Here is a 15,915-nt window from a genome sequence, read left to right on the forward strand (position 1 = left end):
CAGAACACTAGGGAACAAACTGATGTAGCACAACATAACACAACACAACACAATACAACATTACACAACACAATACAACACGACATACCCATAAAACAACACCCCGCCCCACCCCCAATCCTACCGCTTTCCCAGAGAAAAACAGATTTCACAAGATGAAAAGTCAGCCTGGCATTCGGCGAGTGAACAGCAAAGCTTGGGAGAATGGCCCTCGGAGTTCGGAGGGCAGGTGATTACCTGTGTAGGCTTTCTCAACGTAAGCAAACTACTAATGTGAGAGTGGATGCTGACGTTTTCAGATGTGCAAGGTCGCCAACAGTTTTCCTCCCAAACTTACCTGTCTTAGGGAGTTATTTCAGGGTGAAGACATTAAGATGAGGAATTAATCAAGAAAGAGGAGAAAAGCCAGAAGCCCCAGCTGCCATGGTGAAGGGTGTCCCAGCTGCCCATTGAGTGGCATCCCCAGGGACTCCAGGGAGAGGGCAGGCTCTGAGGGAAGTCAGGTGCGTCAGTCACCACGGTGCCTCGTGCCAGATCCCTTGAGGGAAGATGTGTTTAACTGGGGCATGACTGGAGATTCAAGTTGTCAAAAACACATGGAAAGCTGAGCATACAGAGACAAACCAAACATAAGCCCCAAGCCTGTTTATCTTAACAAGGACAGTGAAGTCCACGGTGGTGGAGGGATCAGCTGGGAGAGAGAGCCTTTGTATGATCACTGGGCTTCGCACTTCGGAAACTCCTACCCCCAATAGTCAGTCTTGAATTCGGATCTGAAATCTGAAACAGTTCTGTTCAAAGCAGAAAGCTGTGGCCGTTGACGCATGGGGCAAGGGAACAGGACAGTGGACAGAGAGCTAAATGCGTTTGGTTCACACTGGGAAAACAATAAATAATGCACGAGTGAGATAAAACCAGTCAACGTCATACCTAGAAGCTGTGTGTTGTGGCTCCGGCCTATAATTCTAGTGTAGGAGGCTGTGGCAGCTGCAGCTTGCCAGGGGTTCAAGGCCAGCATGAGTTAAAACAGAAAGCTGCTGCTCAGAGCTTTGCCACTAGTAGGACACATTAGAGCAGTGGTTAGTGACCCCTTCAGGGCCACACATCAGCAGTCCTGCATGTCGGATATTTACAGTATGGTCCATCCCAGTCGTGAAACTGCAGCTATGGAGTAGCAATGAAAATCATTTTATGGTTGAGGACACCACACCGTGAGGAACTGTGTTAAAGGGTCGCAGCGTTAGGAAGGTTGGGAACCACTGCTCTAGAGCGAGTAGGAAGCCAGGAGATGGATTATTAAGGATTATTAAGTGAAGGACTCATGTGGATTATTTGATTCTGGAAACTTATAAACCGGCACGATTGCTAAACAGGAAAGTTAGAGCACAGTTTTGTGTTATGCTGAGGCAATAGACTAGCCTATCTTATGTAGTAGAAGGGTAAGATTTTAATCTATTATCACTTAGTTTACGTTTGTAAAATGAAACAAGTTTTGAGACATTGATAGAAAAATATATAAACAACACAGAACTGATATGCAATTATTGAGCTGGCTAGGAAAACATTTGAGCAGAACAGTATTGTTAGTACGCGATGCGGTAGCTAGTAGTTAAGATGGAATTACCAACTTTAAACAGCATGATATAAAATGCACATCGTGTTTCTCCTAACGTCCGTCATGATGATTGTTGGGATAGAAGCCGTTGTTCCTGAATTAATTTTTTTTTAATTTCTCATACTATTCATATATTGCTTCCAAGGAGGAGAATGAAATGGAGACATTTGGTGCAACGGTAACAAGTTACTTGACCTTCTGTGTGGCTGGATAGATGGTGAGGGTGAGGGTGAGTTGTGCTGCTGTGGTACCAGGAAGTTTAGACGTGTGAATGTTGGCAGCAGCTTGTCCACTTGTGTGTCTTAAGTGTTCTCCTAAAACTGTGGTGCTCCGTTACAGTGAGAAGTCAGCCTTAATTCTAATTCATGTTTTTTAATAGTCAATGCTGTAGATGGTCTTTTTTTTTGTCTGCTCTTCTTTGTACAGTTTTATCAATTATTTCTCAGTTAGTGATACTTGAACAAGATAAGCATGCTCTATAAATTGTATGTCCTTTATTGATTGCAAGCAAGGATTCTGATATTCTTTTTCCTTGTTTGTTCACAGTTTGTGTTAGTTCTTTGTAATTCTATCGGCACACCCTTGGACCCTAAATACATTGACCTTGGTAAGTAAATGTTACTATTTACTTCCTTTCTGATCAGGTTTTGTTTGTAACACTAAATTAAGAAAATCCTCCAGGGCTGGAGGTGTGACTCATTGTGTCGGAGTGCTTGCCATTAAACCAGGAATGCTTGAGTTCAAATCCCTGAACACCCCTACAAAATCTGGGCATGACCACACATGCTTGTAATCCCAGCACTGGGGGATTAAGATAGGTGGATCCCAGGAACTCACCAGCCAGACAGCCTAGCTCAAACAGCATCCAGTTCAGTGAAAGGCCCTGTCTCAAAAGATAAGGTGGATAATAATAGAGAGAAACACCCCACATCCTTCTTTGGCCTCTGTATGAACACACATGAGTGTGCACACCTACACACAAATGTGTGCACGGATCACATACCTTCCTACTCATACTAGTGGTATTAATTAGAATGATATTCTCTAAAATAATAATGACCATCCCTCTGGTGGCCATGAGCAGTACTAGTAGATATCTGTTCTCACGGCAGATTTATCAGGCTGCCCTTCACTCTGAAAGTGTGATGGTTAATACAATAACTTGTAGGGCTCTTTTGTCTAAAGTCCATAGAAATTCCATAATTGCCATCATTTGTCTACAAGGGAAACATAATTGTAGGAATTGGTGTGCAATGCAAGATTAGTATGTAATAAACAGAGTTATAGAAAGAATTTTGCTCTTAAACCACTTTTATTATTAATAAACTGCTTGTAAATACTTCTCTGCCATAAAAACACTTTAGCTGCTTATAAAGTAGGGTTGATTTTTCCAGAGCTTTCTAATGAAACGGGTCTATTGCTAGAGAAAGTCTTAAAAATCCCCATTTCTTGACGTTTGTCACTTGAGTTTTACCCTTTCCTCTGTCCAGTGGGTATGAAAGCAGTCTCTGCAGAGTTTCAAGTCTCGGCCTAAGAAATTTATTAAAAATATTAAAATTTTTTTTTTGCTATTTCAACTTCCAAAATAAATGTTTTTTTTTCTCTTCCTTCCTTCCTTCCTTCCTTCCTTCCTTCCTTCCTTCCTTTCTTTCTTTCTTTCTTTCTTTCTTTCTTTCTTTCTTTCTTCCTTTTTTTTGGTAAAATGTACTGTCACATATTGGAAGTGGTGTGACAAGAATAATTCAGTCCAAAAAAATTGAAAATCCATTGAATTATTTTTTGACCCCGAGAACTAGTCAGTTCTTTTCAGATTAGATATTGAGTCTTCAAAGGCATGTTAGTGGGCTGGAGAGATAGCTGAGTGGTTAAAAGCACTCGTGGCTCTTGCAAAGGGCCCAGGTTAGAGTCCCAGTACTCACAGGATGGTTCACAACCATCTGTAACCCCAGTTCTAGGAATCCAGTGCCCTCTTCTGACTTTCCTGGACACCAGGCATGAATGTGGTGCACATGTGCATGTATACATGCAGGTGAAACATTCATACACATAAGAAAAAAATCTAAAAAAAATCACTGGGCGGTGGTGGCGCATGCCTTTATTCCCAGCACTCAGGAGGCAGAGGCAGACAGGTCTCTGTGAGTTCAAGGCCAGCCTGATCTACAAAGCAAGTTCTGGGATAGTCAGAGCTGTTACACAGAGAAACACTGTCTTGAAAAACAAAAATAAAACAAAACAAGACTTGTGTTTATTTCTCCTAAATGTTTGCATTTTGCTGAGGTCTTTGGTAAGAGAAGCAAATGTGAAAGACGAATATTGGCCTCATGCTTAGGTTTTGGTAACTCACTATGTATGGTATAATGAAACATTTTACATGTTGTCCCCATGCATTGTTGCATAGGTATGTTTATGTACATATATGCATATTTATATGTATACATGTGTTAAGTTCCCTGTTGATAAAAGGCATAGCTTATAATTATTAAAGACTTGTTATGTGAATATGTTTGTTATTAAAAGAAGTATTATATTCTTGTGTGTGTGTGTGTGTGTGTGTGTGTGTGTGTGTACATGTACCATGGCATGCATCTAGAGGCCAGAGGACAACTTTTAGGAGTCATTCTCTCCTCAAGTCTTGGGGTCTTGGGGATCGAACTCAGTTCGTTAGGCTCAATAGCAAGACCCCCTACCCACTGGGCCATCTCCCTGTCTTAGAGTACTATGTCTTTGAGGTGTGAAGTCTGCTAACCTTGAGATTGTATTTTTTTTTCAATATTAAAAATTTTAATGTAGAATCATTTATTATAGGGTTAAACTCATAGTAATTTTTATGCCAGGTAGACTGTTTTAAAAACAAAACTAAATATAAATCCTTCCTCTTCATAAAATGGTAAGTATTCGAGAGCATGACTATTTGTATCTTTGAGGCTCAACACTTTTTGGCTTATAGCCTCACTGGGTGAAACTTGAACCAACAGTTCGCTCATTGGCCCCCAGCAAACAGCTTCAAGGACTCACCATTTTGTCTCATATATACCCTACACAATGCCCTTTGAAAGGCTCTACAAAGTTTCCATGAAGGTAGAGAACCGAAACAAACGCTAACAGCATCATGTGACAGATTCTCACCTACAGGAACTTGACGTTACGCAAAGTCAGTCTGGTTGGCAGAGTTCTTGTGCACTCAGTATGAGGCGTGCAGGCCCCTCGCTGGGTGCTCTCTCGTGGAAGCTCTCACAATCGCTTTTGTATACTTCTTCCAAAGCGCTGCCCACCCTGCCCTGGGCTCGCTTTCCCTGTCTGAAGATCTGTGTCTAGTTAGTTTCCAGAGCCCCAGTCCCCAACAGTGTGCTTGCCGCGACAAATGTTTGTCGAGAGTGTTCGTGTCATGTAAATGGAAAGGATTATTTAGCAAACCTCCGAAAATATTCTGTCTCAGACACTGTAACAGTCCCTGGGGAAAATGACTATAGACATTATGACTTCTCTTAAGGGCTATGTAAATACAAAAGGTTTGCTTAATCAGTTGAGCAATAATGGACTGCTTCTGTGATGTGTGCCATGCGCCAGGTCTTGTGCTGGTGACTGGGGTAAGTGGATGTTGGTGTGGAAGGATGTCTTTTAAGAAAACCTATAAGTACCAGGTGTGATGGCGCACGCCTTTAATCCCATCACTTGGGAGGCAGAGGCGGATGAGTCTCTGTGAGTTTGAGGCCAACCTGGTCTATGGAGTGAGTTCCAGGACAGCCAGAGCTACACAGAGAAACCCTGTCTTGAAAAACCAGAAAGAGGGAGGGGAGGGAAGGGGAGGGAGGGGAGATGGGGGGAGGGAGGGAGAGAGAGAGAGAGAGAGAGAGAGAGAGAGAGAGAGAGAGAGAGAGAGAGAGAGAGAGAAGGAGATACCTCTAAGTATGTCTTCAGGTGGCTGGCATTTTACGGAGAGAGGATAGTTTTGAGCGAAGGATGGAGACACAGAGTGAACTGAGAGGAGCAGCCTGTCTGGGGGCGGTCATTTTGGTAGGTTTCTAATGATGGTTTTCATGTATTCCAGAGAAAGTGAATTTGATGAAAACATTTCAGTTTCCCAGCTCTTTAAAGTGCTAAGGAATGAGTAAGTGGCAAAGTGGGGAACAATTTTAGATGCAGGAATTTATTCAGCCCTCAGCATTAAAATATTACAAGCAGGTTTTTCTTATATGTGAATTCCTAGATTGCTTTAAATTATGTTACATCCTGGCTTGGCTAATAATGACTGCCTATTAGTGTTACAGCTCAGCTGACAGAAGCATAACTCCTTAAAATTTTCCCTCAGCAATCTTTTACATATTTTGACATGTGTTGCATGTGTATGTGGGTGTTGTATATGTGCCTGTGTATGTGCATGTACACGTGTGTTGGCACACATGCATATGTGCATGTTGAGGTTTGAGGTTGAAGTTGGGAGTCTTCCTTGATATAGCTCTACTTTTATTTATTGAGGCCGAGCCTCTTGCTAAACGTGGAGTTTGCCAATATTGACTAGTCTAGCTAGCAGCTTGCTCCAGGGACCCCATGTTCACCTCCTGAATTCTGGGACTGCAGGTGGCTGGCATGTTTGCCTGCCTTTTGTTAACATGTGTCCTGGGGATATAGACTCAGTTCCTCATGCTCATGTGGGCTCTTAGCTTGTTGAACCATCTCTCTAGCACTGATATTTTGAATTGTTTTCATCCTTAAATCTGCTTAAAAGGGGATTGAGTGTTTTTAGCTGGATTGTGTCCCCCCTCCCCTAAATTCTATCTCTAAAGATCTTTGGGGCTGATTCAGCAGTTAAGAACGCTGGATGCTTTTCTAGAGGACTCGGGCTTAGTTCCCATCACCCACACGGTAGCTCATAATCATCTGAGTTCCAGGGGCTCTTATGCCCTCTTTTGGCCTCCAGGGGCACTAGGCACGTACGTGGTGCACAGACATACATGCAGGCCAAACACCCAGCCACATAAAACAAAAATAAATAGATCTGCAACAAAGTTGGCCTTCATTTTCTTCTTAATAATTTAATTAGCTCCTTGAGAATTTCATACAATGTATTTTGATCCTATTTAGCTTCCCACCTTGCCCTAACGACTGCTGGGTGTCCCTTCTAGCTCTCACCTCCTCCCGTCTTTATGCCCTGTCGTTTGTTTGTTTTGTTTTTTAATAACCCACTAAGTCTCACTTGTGCTGTCCATATCCTCACTGGTGTGAAGCTGTCCACTGTAGTGGAGTTGACCTACCATATTCTTTAAGACAACTGACTCTCCTTCCCATGGAAGCCGGCAGCTTCCAATAGCTTCTCCCGCTCCGTGCTGGAGGGTTGACTGGCTTGATCTTGAGCAGGTCTTGTGCAGGCAGCCACGCCTGCTGTGAGTTCATGAGTGCATGGTCCTGCCATGTCCAGAAGACACTGTTTTACTTTGGTCCTCTTCTGACCTCTGGCTCTTACAGTCTTTCTGCCTCTTCCTCGATGGTCCCTGAACATCGGCACTGGGATGATATTGATGTCCCGTTTATGGCTGGGGTTGGGGATCGTATTGATGTCCTAGTTGTGGCCGAGCACTCCATGGACATATTCTCTGTACTTTGGTCAGTTGTGAATTTCTGTCCACGGCACACAGAAACTTCTCTGATGAAGACTGAGGACTGTTCTAGTTTTTAAGTATGAAGATATGTGCCCTATGGGTATGAATTTAGAGGGCAATTTGATATTCGTCCATTTAGCAGGATAATGGCATTAGGTCTGTCCCTAGGCTGCAAACCTCCCTAACCAGATTTGTAGTACCAGGCATGCATTTCCTCCTGTGGATCAGGCATTAAATCCAATCAGGAAGTGGTTCGTTGGTAAACATCTGTGTCACCATTATGTCCCAGGCATATCTTGCGTGTCTGTCATTATTGTAGTTCTCAGGGCTCCCAGCTGGGTGAGACTGTTGATGATTGTCTATCCACAGTCTCGGCAGCACCTTCCAGTCCTAGGAAAGCTTGCAAGAGTGACGGAGCTTCTTGGTCAATACCAGTTGATTTCTCCCATGACCTCTGACCAAACGCTGTGATGCCTTTAGTAATATCCAATTGTGATGGGCAACCTCATCTTCATTTTTCTTATAAACTTAGTTGGGGTTTAATTAATCTTTTAATAAAAATCTATTAGAATTTACACAGATGGCATTGTGTTCCCTTGTGAATTTACTGAAATTACTACTATATTAATTGAAAATATGTTTCACATGTAGTTACATTTGTTCTGAGTAATGACTGGAGTTCTTGGTTATATTATAAAAAAATCCATGTAGAAAATAAAAATAAGAAACAAAGGTAGCTACCATGCCTAATGTGTCAGAATGTGTATTGCGGGGCATTCTGCTTCGGCGATTAAGAGCACAGATTCAGGAGCAGCAGAGTACCTGGGTCTGTGTTCCACCTGCCCCCTTCCCAGCTGTGTAACACAGGCAAGCTATGACCGTCGCATACCCCAGTCTCTTATCTGCTAAATAATGATAACAACATTGGCCTTATACAGTGGTTGTGAGTTAGTACATATAGTGTGTTTAGAACAGTACCTGGCATGTACTTAACATTACTGAGTGTAAGCTTGGCAGTGGTGACACACACCTTTAATCCCAGCACTCGGGAGACAGAGGCAGGTAGGTCTCTTAGTTCAAGGCCAGTTTGGTTTACAGAGTGAATTCCAGGACAGCCAGGGCTACACAGAGAAACCCTGTCTAGAAAAAACAAATGAAACCAAACCAAAAATTGTTAATTGTTTACTCTATTTCAGGCACTGTGTTATGCTTTAGTTTCTTTCAATCCTTAAAACAGCTCTATAGGGCTGATATTGTTATCTCCAACTATAACAAGAAACCTGAGGCTTGGAGAGAGGAAATAATTTATAACATCATAGTTAAGAAGTGTTTGTAATTATGATCCAAGAAGCCTGACTTGTCCTTTGAACCAGTAACATTTTAATTTTGAGTTAATCCAGGTAACAATAAATTCTTATTTATGAAGTACCAAGAATAAACAACACGGGCCAGGGGGAGGGAAGTGTGACCAGAATAAATTGTATGGAAAAAAAAAAGAATAAAGAACATGAATGCAACTTATAATTGTAATTAAACCTTGGTTGAGAAAATGCTTTTATATGCTTAAGAAAATTTATTTATTTTTTTAAACCAGGAAGCAGTAAAGGTTTGTGAACCTCGAATCAGTAAGAGCATGGTCATTACCAGAATTGAAATATGCATGGTGGAATTTACCATATTTATTAAAATTTAGTAAAAGGAGTCAGGGAGAACACAGCCTGGCTGGCTTTAGCACCCTCTGGAGGCTCAGCTGCTCTCACCAGGCCTTGGTTTTGGGCAAGGCTGTGAAAGCTCTGTGCTCCCTCTAGGGGTCATTAATAATATATGTTTTGTTTTGAATAGAAAAACCTTGATGGCTGGAATTTAAAAAAAAAAATTGGACTCAATTATATTGAAATACTCAGTCTATAAAAAATCTTGAGTTTAAAGTCTCAAGCTGTCAACCCACTCCGCTGACACCGCACTGCCAGGCCAGTTTCTCTACTTCGGTTTCTGAGCGTGCTGCTGCCCAAAGTGCCCTTGTTCGGCTGCGGCGAAAGTTCCATTAGCAGCTGCTCTTGAGGACGTTGCTCTTTTATCGCTTTGCTTATGAATAGAAAAAGGTCACCCTGTTTTGGCTATTCGTGAGTTTAGGAAACAAGGAGTAATACCCCTTTATGAAGGAGTACTTGCACTTTTCTATATTTTGTTTGAAATTGTGAATTTCATTTTATATTATTTAGTATTTTGTGACTTTAGGTGATGATTTCACTGCTTAGCTCCTGGTTTTAAATCCACAGTTGGAACTGATGAGACCCTCTGCTTCATAAAGGGTGTTCAGTTAGATGCTGTTTAAGGAATGGGCAAATGAAAAGAAGTATTTACCTAGAAGCAAGGGACTCAGGAGAATACAAGACAAACTGGGTCAAGAAAAAGGAGAAATATTTAAACCAAGATGTAATTGGTAGAGGCAGGGGTGGGGGTGGGGGTGGGTGGGTGGGTGGAGGGCAGGGGCTGGGTTTTAATTATCTGTTCATCAGTGGACAGCTGAGTTGTTTCTACCTATTGGCTATTATGAAGAATGCTGCTTTGACCATTCGAGTGTAAACTGGTGTGTATGTGTGTTTTAGTATCTCTTGGGCCTATTCCTAGGAGTAGAACTGCTAGGTAATGTGTAAGTCTTTATTTAACATTCGAGGAACTTCGAAATGCTCTTCAGAGTATTTTACATTGTCATTTTCTCTCCAGTCCCTTATCAATTCTTGTTGTCTGACTTTTTAAAAGTCTGTCTATCCTAGTGAGGGTCACATCATGGGAAGTAGTAGTTTTGATTTTCAGTTTTTTAATGATTAATGATGTTGGTCATCTTTTAATGGTTATTTGTGTATCTTATTGGAAAAGTGTTTAGTTAGATTCTTTGTCATTTTTTTAGTTTTTCTTTTATTAAATGTGTTTTTTGAACAATTTAATATGTATGTATATAACCATTAGTTCATTATCAAATATATGATTTATAAATATTTTCGTTTAACCTTTTCTTGATATCACATGAAACACAAATGTTTTTAATTTTAATGCTGTCTAATTCACTGTTTGGTTTTTGTTAGATATTTTTGGTGAGACACCTAAGGCACCAATCATTGCCTAACCCCGGCTCACAAAGTTTTGCTCCTGGGACTGGAGAGATGTCTCAGTGGTTAAGAGCACTGGCTGCTCTCCCAGAGGACCCAGGTTCAATTCCTAGCACCCACATGGCAGCTCACAACTGTCTGTAACTCCAGAATATCTGATACCCTCACACAGACATATATGCAGGAAAAATACCAATGCACATGGAATAAAAAAAATAAATCATTAAAAAGTTTACCCCCCTTTTTACCTTTGAGCTACTGAGGATTGAATGTGTGACCTCTCACGTGCTGAGGAAGGTGCTCTTCCACCTTCCCACAGCAACAGCTCATACTCCTAAGTGTTCTCTAAAAGGTCTGGAGGCTTTAGCTCTGGGTCCATTAGATAGTAGATCCATTTTACTTAATACTTTTGTATGATCCTAATAACGTCAGATTCTTCTCTGAATTGAGAGACTGTGTGCATGTTTCGAGACTGTGCGTTTATTATTTCTGAAATGAGGAGCTGGACTTGGGGATGTTGAAGTGCTTTGAAGCACATTCTGTGTAACCGTAGCCTAATGGTCTTCACGTTCTTTGGATAGTACCACTCTTTGTTGCAATGACCAAAACCCACGCGATAGCAGCTTCCAAAGAAGCGTTTTATACCTGGCAGTATCGTGTGGCGAAGAAGCTCACAGCATTGGAAATTAATCAGATCACACGGTCACGAAAAGAAGGGAGAGAAAGGTATGTCTCTTGATACATATTTTTAGTAACGCAACCATACCACCTCGAAGCCAGACATAGCTAATTATCTGTTGCTGTTCTTGAGAAATACACATTGCCTTGATTAATAGAAACACTTTTAATTAATTTGAGTATCTTTTAAATAGATCTGTTTAAATTTACCAAAGTAAAAGAAAGTTGGCATGGTAAAAACAAAACAAAACAAAACAAAACAAAACAAAACAAAACACCCTATTGGTAAAGACTGGAAATCTGTGGGATATTTTTGATCAGGAAATGGCTATGTGACCCACTCCACATATTAAATTGAAATTAGTTATTCAATTAAGATCTCAGTGTCTAACTGAAGCTTCATTCCCATAGGGTAGTGGTATGGGTCTTTCTAGCATCAGTCACCAGGGGAGATGCAGGTCCCCAGACACAGGTATGGAGGGGGGCTTTAGGTGGCTTCTTTCCCTGGCCCTGGATTCCAGGGAGTCTGAATTGCAGTGGTTTCTGGTAAGTGGGGGGTGGAGAGGGCTCTGCCACACAGAGAAGTGAGGAGCCTGGACAACGGGGTGTAACAGGAATTGCTAAATGGTCTTACAATAAAAAACCCAGAGCCAGATATTGGGGTAAATGCTGAAAAATCAGAGAGACAAAGGAACAAGCCACAGCTACCTCTTACCTCTAAAACTCCTCAGCCGGGAAAGGCTTCAGCTATAGGCCTCTAGCTGAATGAGCTTCCTCAGCCAAAAAGGCTTCTAGTTCCTGTCTCCTCAGGCCTTATGTAACTTTCTCCACCCAGCCATCAAAGGTGTGTGTGCTTCTTAAGTGCTGGTAATAGAGGTGTGGGTGCTTCCCAAGTACTGGGATTAAAGGTGTGTGCCACCACTGCCTGACTCTGTGTCAAATCTCATGACTGAGTCAAATCTCATGTCGTCTTGGGTGGCTTTGAACTCACAGAGATCCAGATAGATCTCTGCCTCATGAGGGCTAGGATTAAAGGTGTGTGCCATCACTGCCTGGTCTCTATGTTTAATCTAGTGGCTTGTTCTGTCCCCTGATCTTCAGGCAAATTTTATTAGGGTACACAATATATCACCACAACTGGGCTCCTGTAGGAAGCTTCAACATGAAGGTGTGTAAATGTGTTTGGTAAACAAAAGGAAGTTCATGTATTGGAAGTTATTCCTCCACAAGTCTGAAGTTGCAGTAGACTGAGGCAGGATTATGAGTTTGAGACCTACCAGGGCTACATAGAGAAACTGTTTTTATAAGCAAGCAAGCAAGCAAGCAAGCAGCCACTCCTGACGAATCGCCAGGCAAACTATCCCACAGCTTAACGCTCTTTGTTGGGAATGCATAACTTGGGTGTTGACAATGGGATAGGACTTTGCTGACAGGTCACTTTTATAACCGGTAAATATTTGATGGACAGTTTCTGCTTTTATGAGATTCAGCTGTATCAAGAACTCCTTAAACAATCAGGTTTTTTTTTTTTATTAAATAATAATGCTTATTGTTGCCATACCATTCTTAATTGCAAAGATTACAAAATAATGTAACCCTCACTTTCTTCAAAATTTGATTTTTTAACAGAATTTATCACGTTGATGATGTTCCTTCTGGATCTGTGGATGGGGTGTTTGATTATAGTAAAGCCATTCAAGTAGGTGGTTTGACTTTTGTTAGTAAGTGTCCGCGTCTGTGGATAAGAAAACATTGCGATTTTATTAGAGACTTGAGCAAGAACTGGTTCCTAGTACATAGGACATCATTTTAACAACTCCTTAAACACCGCCACACCTGCTCTTTGCACAATTGTTAGGGATCCAAACCCAGGTCCTACTGCTTCTGTAGCGAGCACTTTATCTACTAAGCCGTCTTCACAGCCCCAGACTCCATGACTTTGTGTTGGGCTGCATTTATTGTCATCTTGGGCCACACATGTATGTGACTTGTGGGCCACAGACTGGACATGTCTGTTAGTTGTGTTGACTGTAGATGTTGTGAATTGTTACATAATTTTTTCACTGTAAAAGAAGTTTCTCCAAGCTCTTTCATTTATCTTTTCCCCAGCCTAGAGAACCATCAGTTTCTGGCAGGTCTCCAGATAAAATAGTCTTATTTCTGTATGATTGGTTTGTCAGTAATTATATAAGTATATATAATTACTGACACAATACCTTTTATATCCAGGTGGTTACAGAACTCTCCTATTTTACCCTTCTGGTGGCATATGCTGGCCTCTCTGATCTCAGTTTATCTTTTTTTTTTTTTTTTTTTTTTTTTTTTTTTTTTTGAGACAGGGTTTCTGTATAGATTTGGAGCCTGTCCTGGAACTTGCTCTGTAGACCAGGCTGGCCTCGAACTCACAGAGATCCTTCTGCCTCTGCCTCGCAAGTGCTGGGATTAAAGGCATACACCACCATGCCTGGCCTCAGTTTATCTTTAAGAGCTAAATTTAGGCTTCTGCCTATCTAGTGTAAGTCAGATAGTCCTCTCTGTGTTCTTTTTTAACCCATTTGTATCTCTTAACAGACTATAATTAGATGTTTGGTTCATAGTCTTTGGAAGTTGATTTTTAAGTAATCCCTTGGGGCTCAAGATTGGAGTATCTTTATAGAACTTCAGTGGTTGACACATAGTAGGTACTATAAATTTTTAAGTTAACAAATGATTTATTGTATATTTTTAGTAATTACATACTAGTTTGGAATTCTTTTGTCATTCAATAAATATTACATAAAATGATTGATTAATTTTAGGGTACAAGGGATCCAATTTGTGCCATTACTGCATCTGATAAGACATTGATTGTGGTAAGCTGAATTAAACTAATTTTATAAATAATAATTGTTTAAATTATAGAGCTAGGGTAAAGCAAGAGTTTTGGATTGAGGTTATCATCTTGTGGATGTCCTAAGTTTTCCCAAGTTTGATAGAAGAAATGAGAAAATTTTAAGGCTTGTGTACATATTATTAATCATTTGCAAAAATGTTAACTATTTATAAAGCCAGTAGGGTGACAGAACACATACCTGGAGTTGACTCTGGGTTGAAAGCCCCACAAAGAATCGGTAGATGCAGGGACTGTATGCAAAGTGTTGGACTTAGGATTTTTTTTCCCTGTATGTAGCCCAGGACTTTTATACTGGCTCTGGCTGAACCACCTTCATAAAACAGAATGAAGTGATGTATTTTCCAGTCAGCTAAGTGGCAATATTTTGCTAAATTTTAAAAATAGAAGCAATGGTATAAGGTTTTCTCTTGAGCTCAGACACTGAAAACAGTAACTTCAGAAGTAACTGTGTGGTACAGCAGTGTGTCTGAGTCGCATCAGCAGAGGCTTAATCGCTTCCAGGTCAGTTCTCAGGAGTCAGCTCATTTTGTGGGAAAAGGCTCTTAACAATCTTGTATCCTGTGGCGTTTTCACCTCTCTGTTAGGCCCCACTTGAGCATTGTGCTGAGGAAGCCTTGCTCTCTGGCTGAAAGGCAGGAGGTAAAGATGAGCTATGTAGATGGTCTTCCCTTGCCCATCACCCCACGGGGCTCAGGTACAGAAGAGTTGAAAGCCAGTCACAGGACCCTCCCTCCCATCTGCCGCATCTGCTGCCCATCTGTCATGCCTGCTCAGGAAATGCACATCCCTGTCGGTTTTTAAGTAATACTCAAGGTATTACTGCTTTTAGGCTATCTTTCCTCTTGCTGAAAGCTAGTGCTGTCAGATAGACTGTAGGATGGAGAGGAGGCTTCCAGTAACGGCTATTTCACACCATGACCTTCCATTTCATGTATGAAGAATTTAATTGAATAGATACTTTGTTAGTCTTTAGTCTACTCTAAATATTAACCTGAAGAAGTATAAGCAGCCTTAGATGTTTCTTTCTTGTCAGATAAGAATTTGTGTATTACCAAAGATCTAGGCTCCTGACTTCTTTCTTGAATATTCTGCGAGGAAAAATTAGACCACCTACAGCTGCTATTAAAAGACTTCAGTTCAAGTAGGCGATAAACATGTACTTAGTAACATAGTTCAGCAGCAGAACTGGGAACTTGCTAGGACGTGCCACTTTGGTTTTAAAAACATGGACATGTAGAGAGACCCGTATTTACACCTGAAGCTCTTACGGTAAACATGCTGTAGTAACTAAAGGCCACTTCCATAGGGGCGTGAATCTGGCATCATCCAGAGGTACAGCTTTCCCAATGTTGCGTTGATTCAAAAATACTCGCTGGAATGTCGAGCCTGCCAGTTATCTTTGAACTGCAACTCCAGGTAAGCCTGAGGCTCCTCCTCAGGGGGTGTGGCCTGAGACAACTCTTCCTTCCAGGGGGTGTGGCTTAGGGTGGGGTGGTTGGATTTATGCAATTAATGTGCTGACACATATGTTCATTATGAACTTGTTACGTATAGTTTTACTTTACTGTATTTTGTTTAAATAGAAATCTTGGCACTTTTTTTTTTTTTAATCTTGAAGCTTAAATTAACTATTTTATGTTTTGATACTAGCTGGTTTTGGTTACGTTTTCCTTACAAGGTAGCAAAGTGAAGAATAGTTTCTACTTTCTGTTAAATTTGTTACAAGTTTTTTTGTTTGCTTTGAGACAGGGTTTCTCCGTGTAGTTTTGGTGCCTGTCCTGGATCTCGCTCTGTAGTTCATGCTGGCCTCAAACTCACAGAGATCCGTCTGGCTCTGCCTCCCGAGTACTAGGATTAAAGGCGTGCGCTACCGTCGCCCACCTGTTTAAAAGTTGTTTAAAGCCAGGTCTACCACATTCCAGACTTCTGATAAAGGGGTCTTGGAGAACGGTTGTAAGCAATTCGACGTCGTCATGTGATAGTATTTGACAGTTTTCCTTTCCCTTCCCCAATTGTGTGACT

General features: G+C 41.2%; 1 protein-coding gene across 2 annotated transcripts in view; it reads left to right on the forward strand.

Moving 5' to 3' along the window:
• The window catches only part of Wdr35 (WD repeat domain 35), a 54,813-nt gene that overhangs the window by 20,353 nt on the left and 18,545 nt on the right, over positions 1–15,915 (forward strand). Inside the window, exons 11-16 of one of the 2 annotated variants that reach the window (XM_028867588.2) lie at positions 1,761–1,793; positions 2,162–2,222; positions 10,904–11,048; positions 12,630–12,699; positions 13,799–13,852; positions 15,200–15,309. In XM_028867588.2, the coding sequence (XP_028723421.1) occupies positions 1,761–1,793; positions 2,162–2,222; positions 10,904–11,048; positions 12,630–12,699; positions 13,799–13,852; positions 15,200–15,309 (473 nt within the window). The remainder of the gene's footprint in view (positions 1–1,760; positions 1,794–2,161; positions 2,223–10,903; positions 11,049–12,629; positions 12,700–13,798; positions 13,853–15,199; positions 15,310–15,915) is intronic. The other variant, XM_028867589.2, reaches the window with a different exon arrangement.

Source organism: Peromyscus leucopus, chromosome 22 (genome assembly GCF_004664715.2).
Source record: "Peromyscus leucopus breed LL Stock chromosome 22, UCI_PerLeu_2.1, whole genome shotgun sequence".
Taxonomy (NCBI): Eukaryota; Metazoa; Chordata; class Mammalia; order Rodentia; family Cricetidae; genus Peromyscus; species Peromyscus leucopus.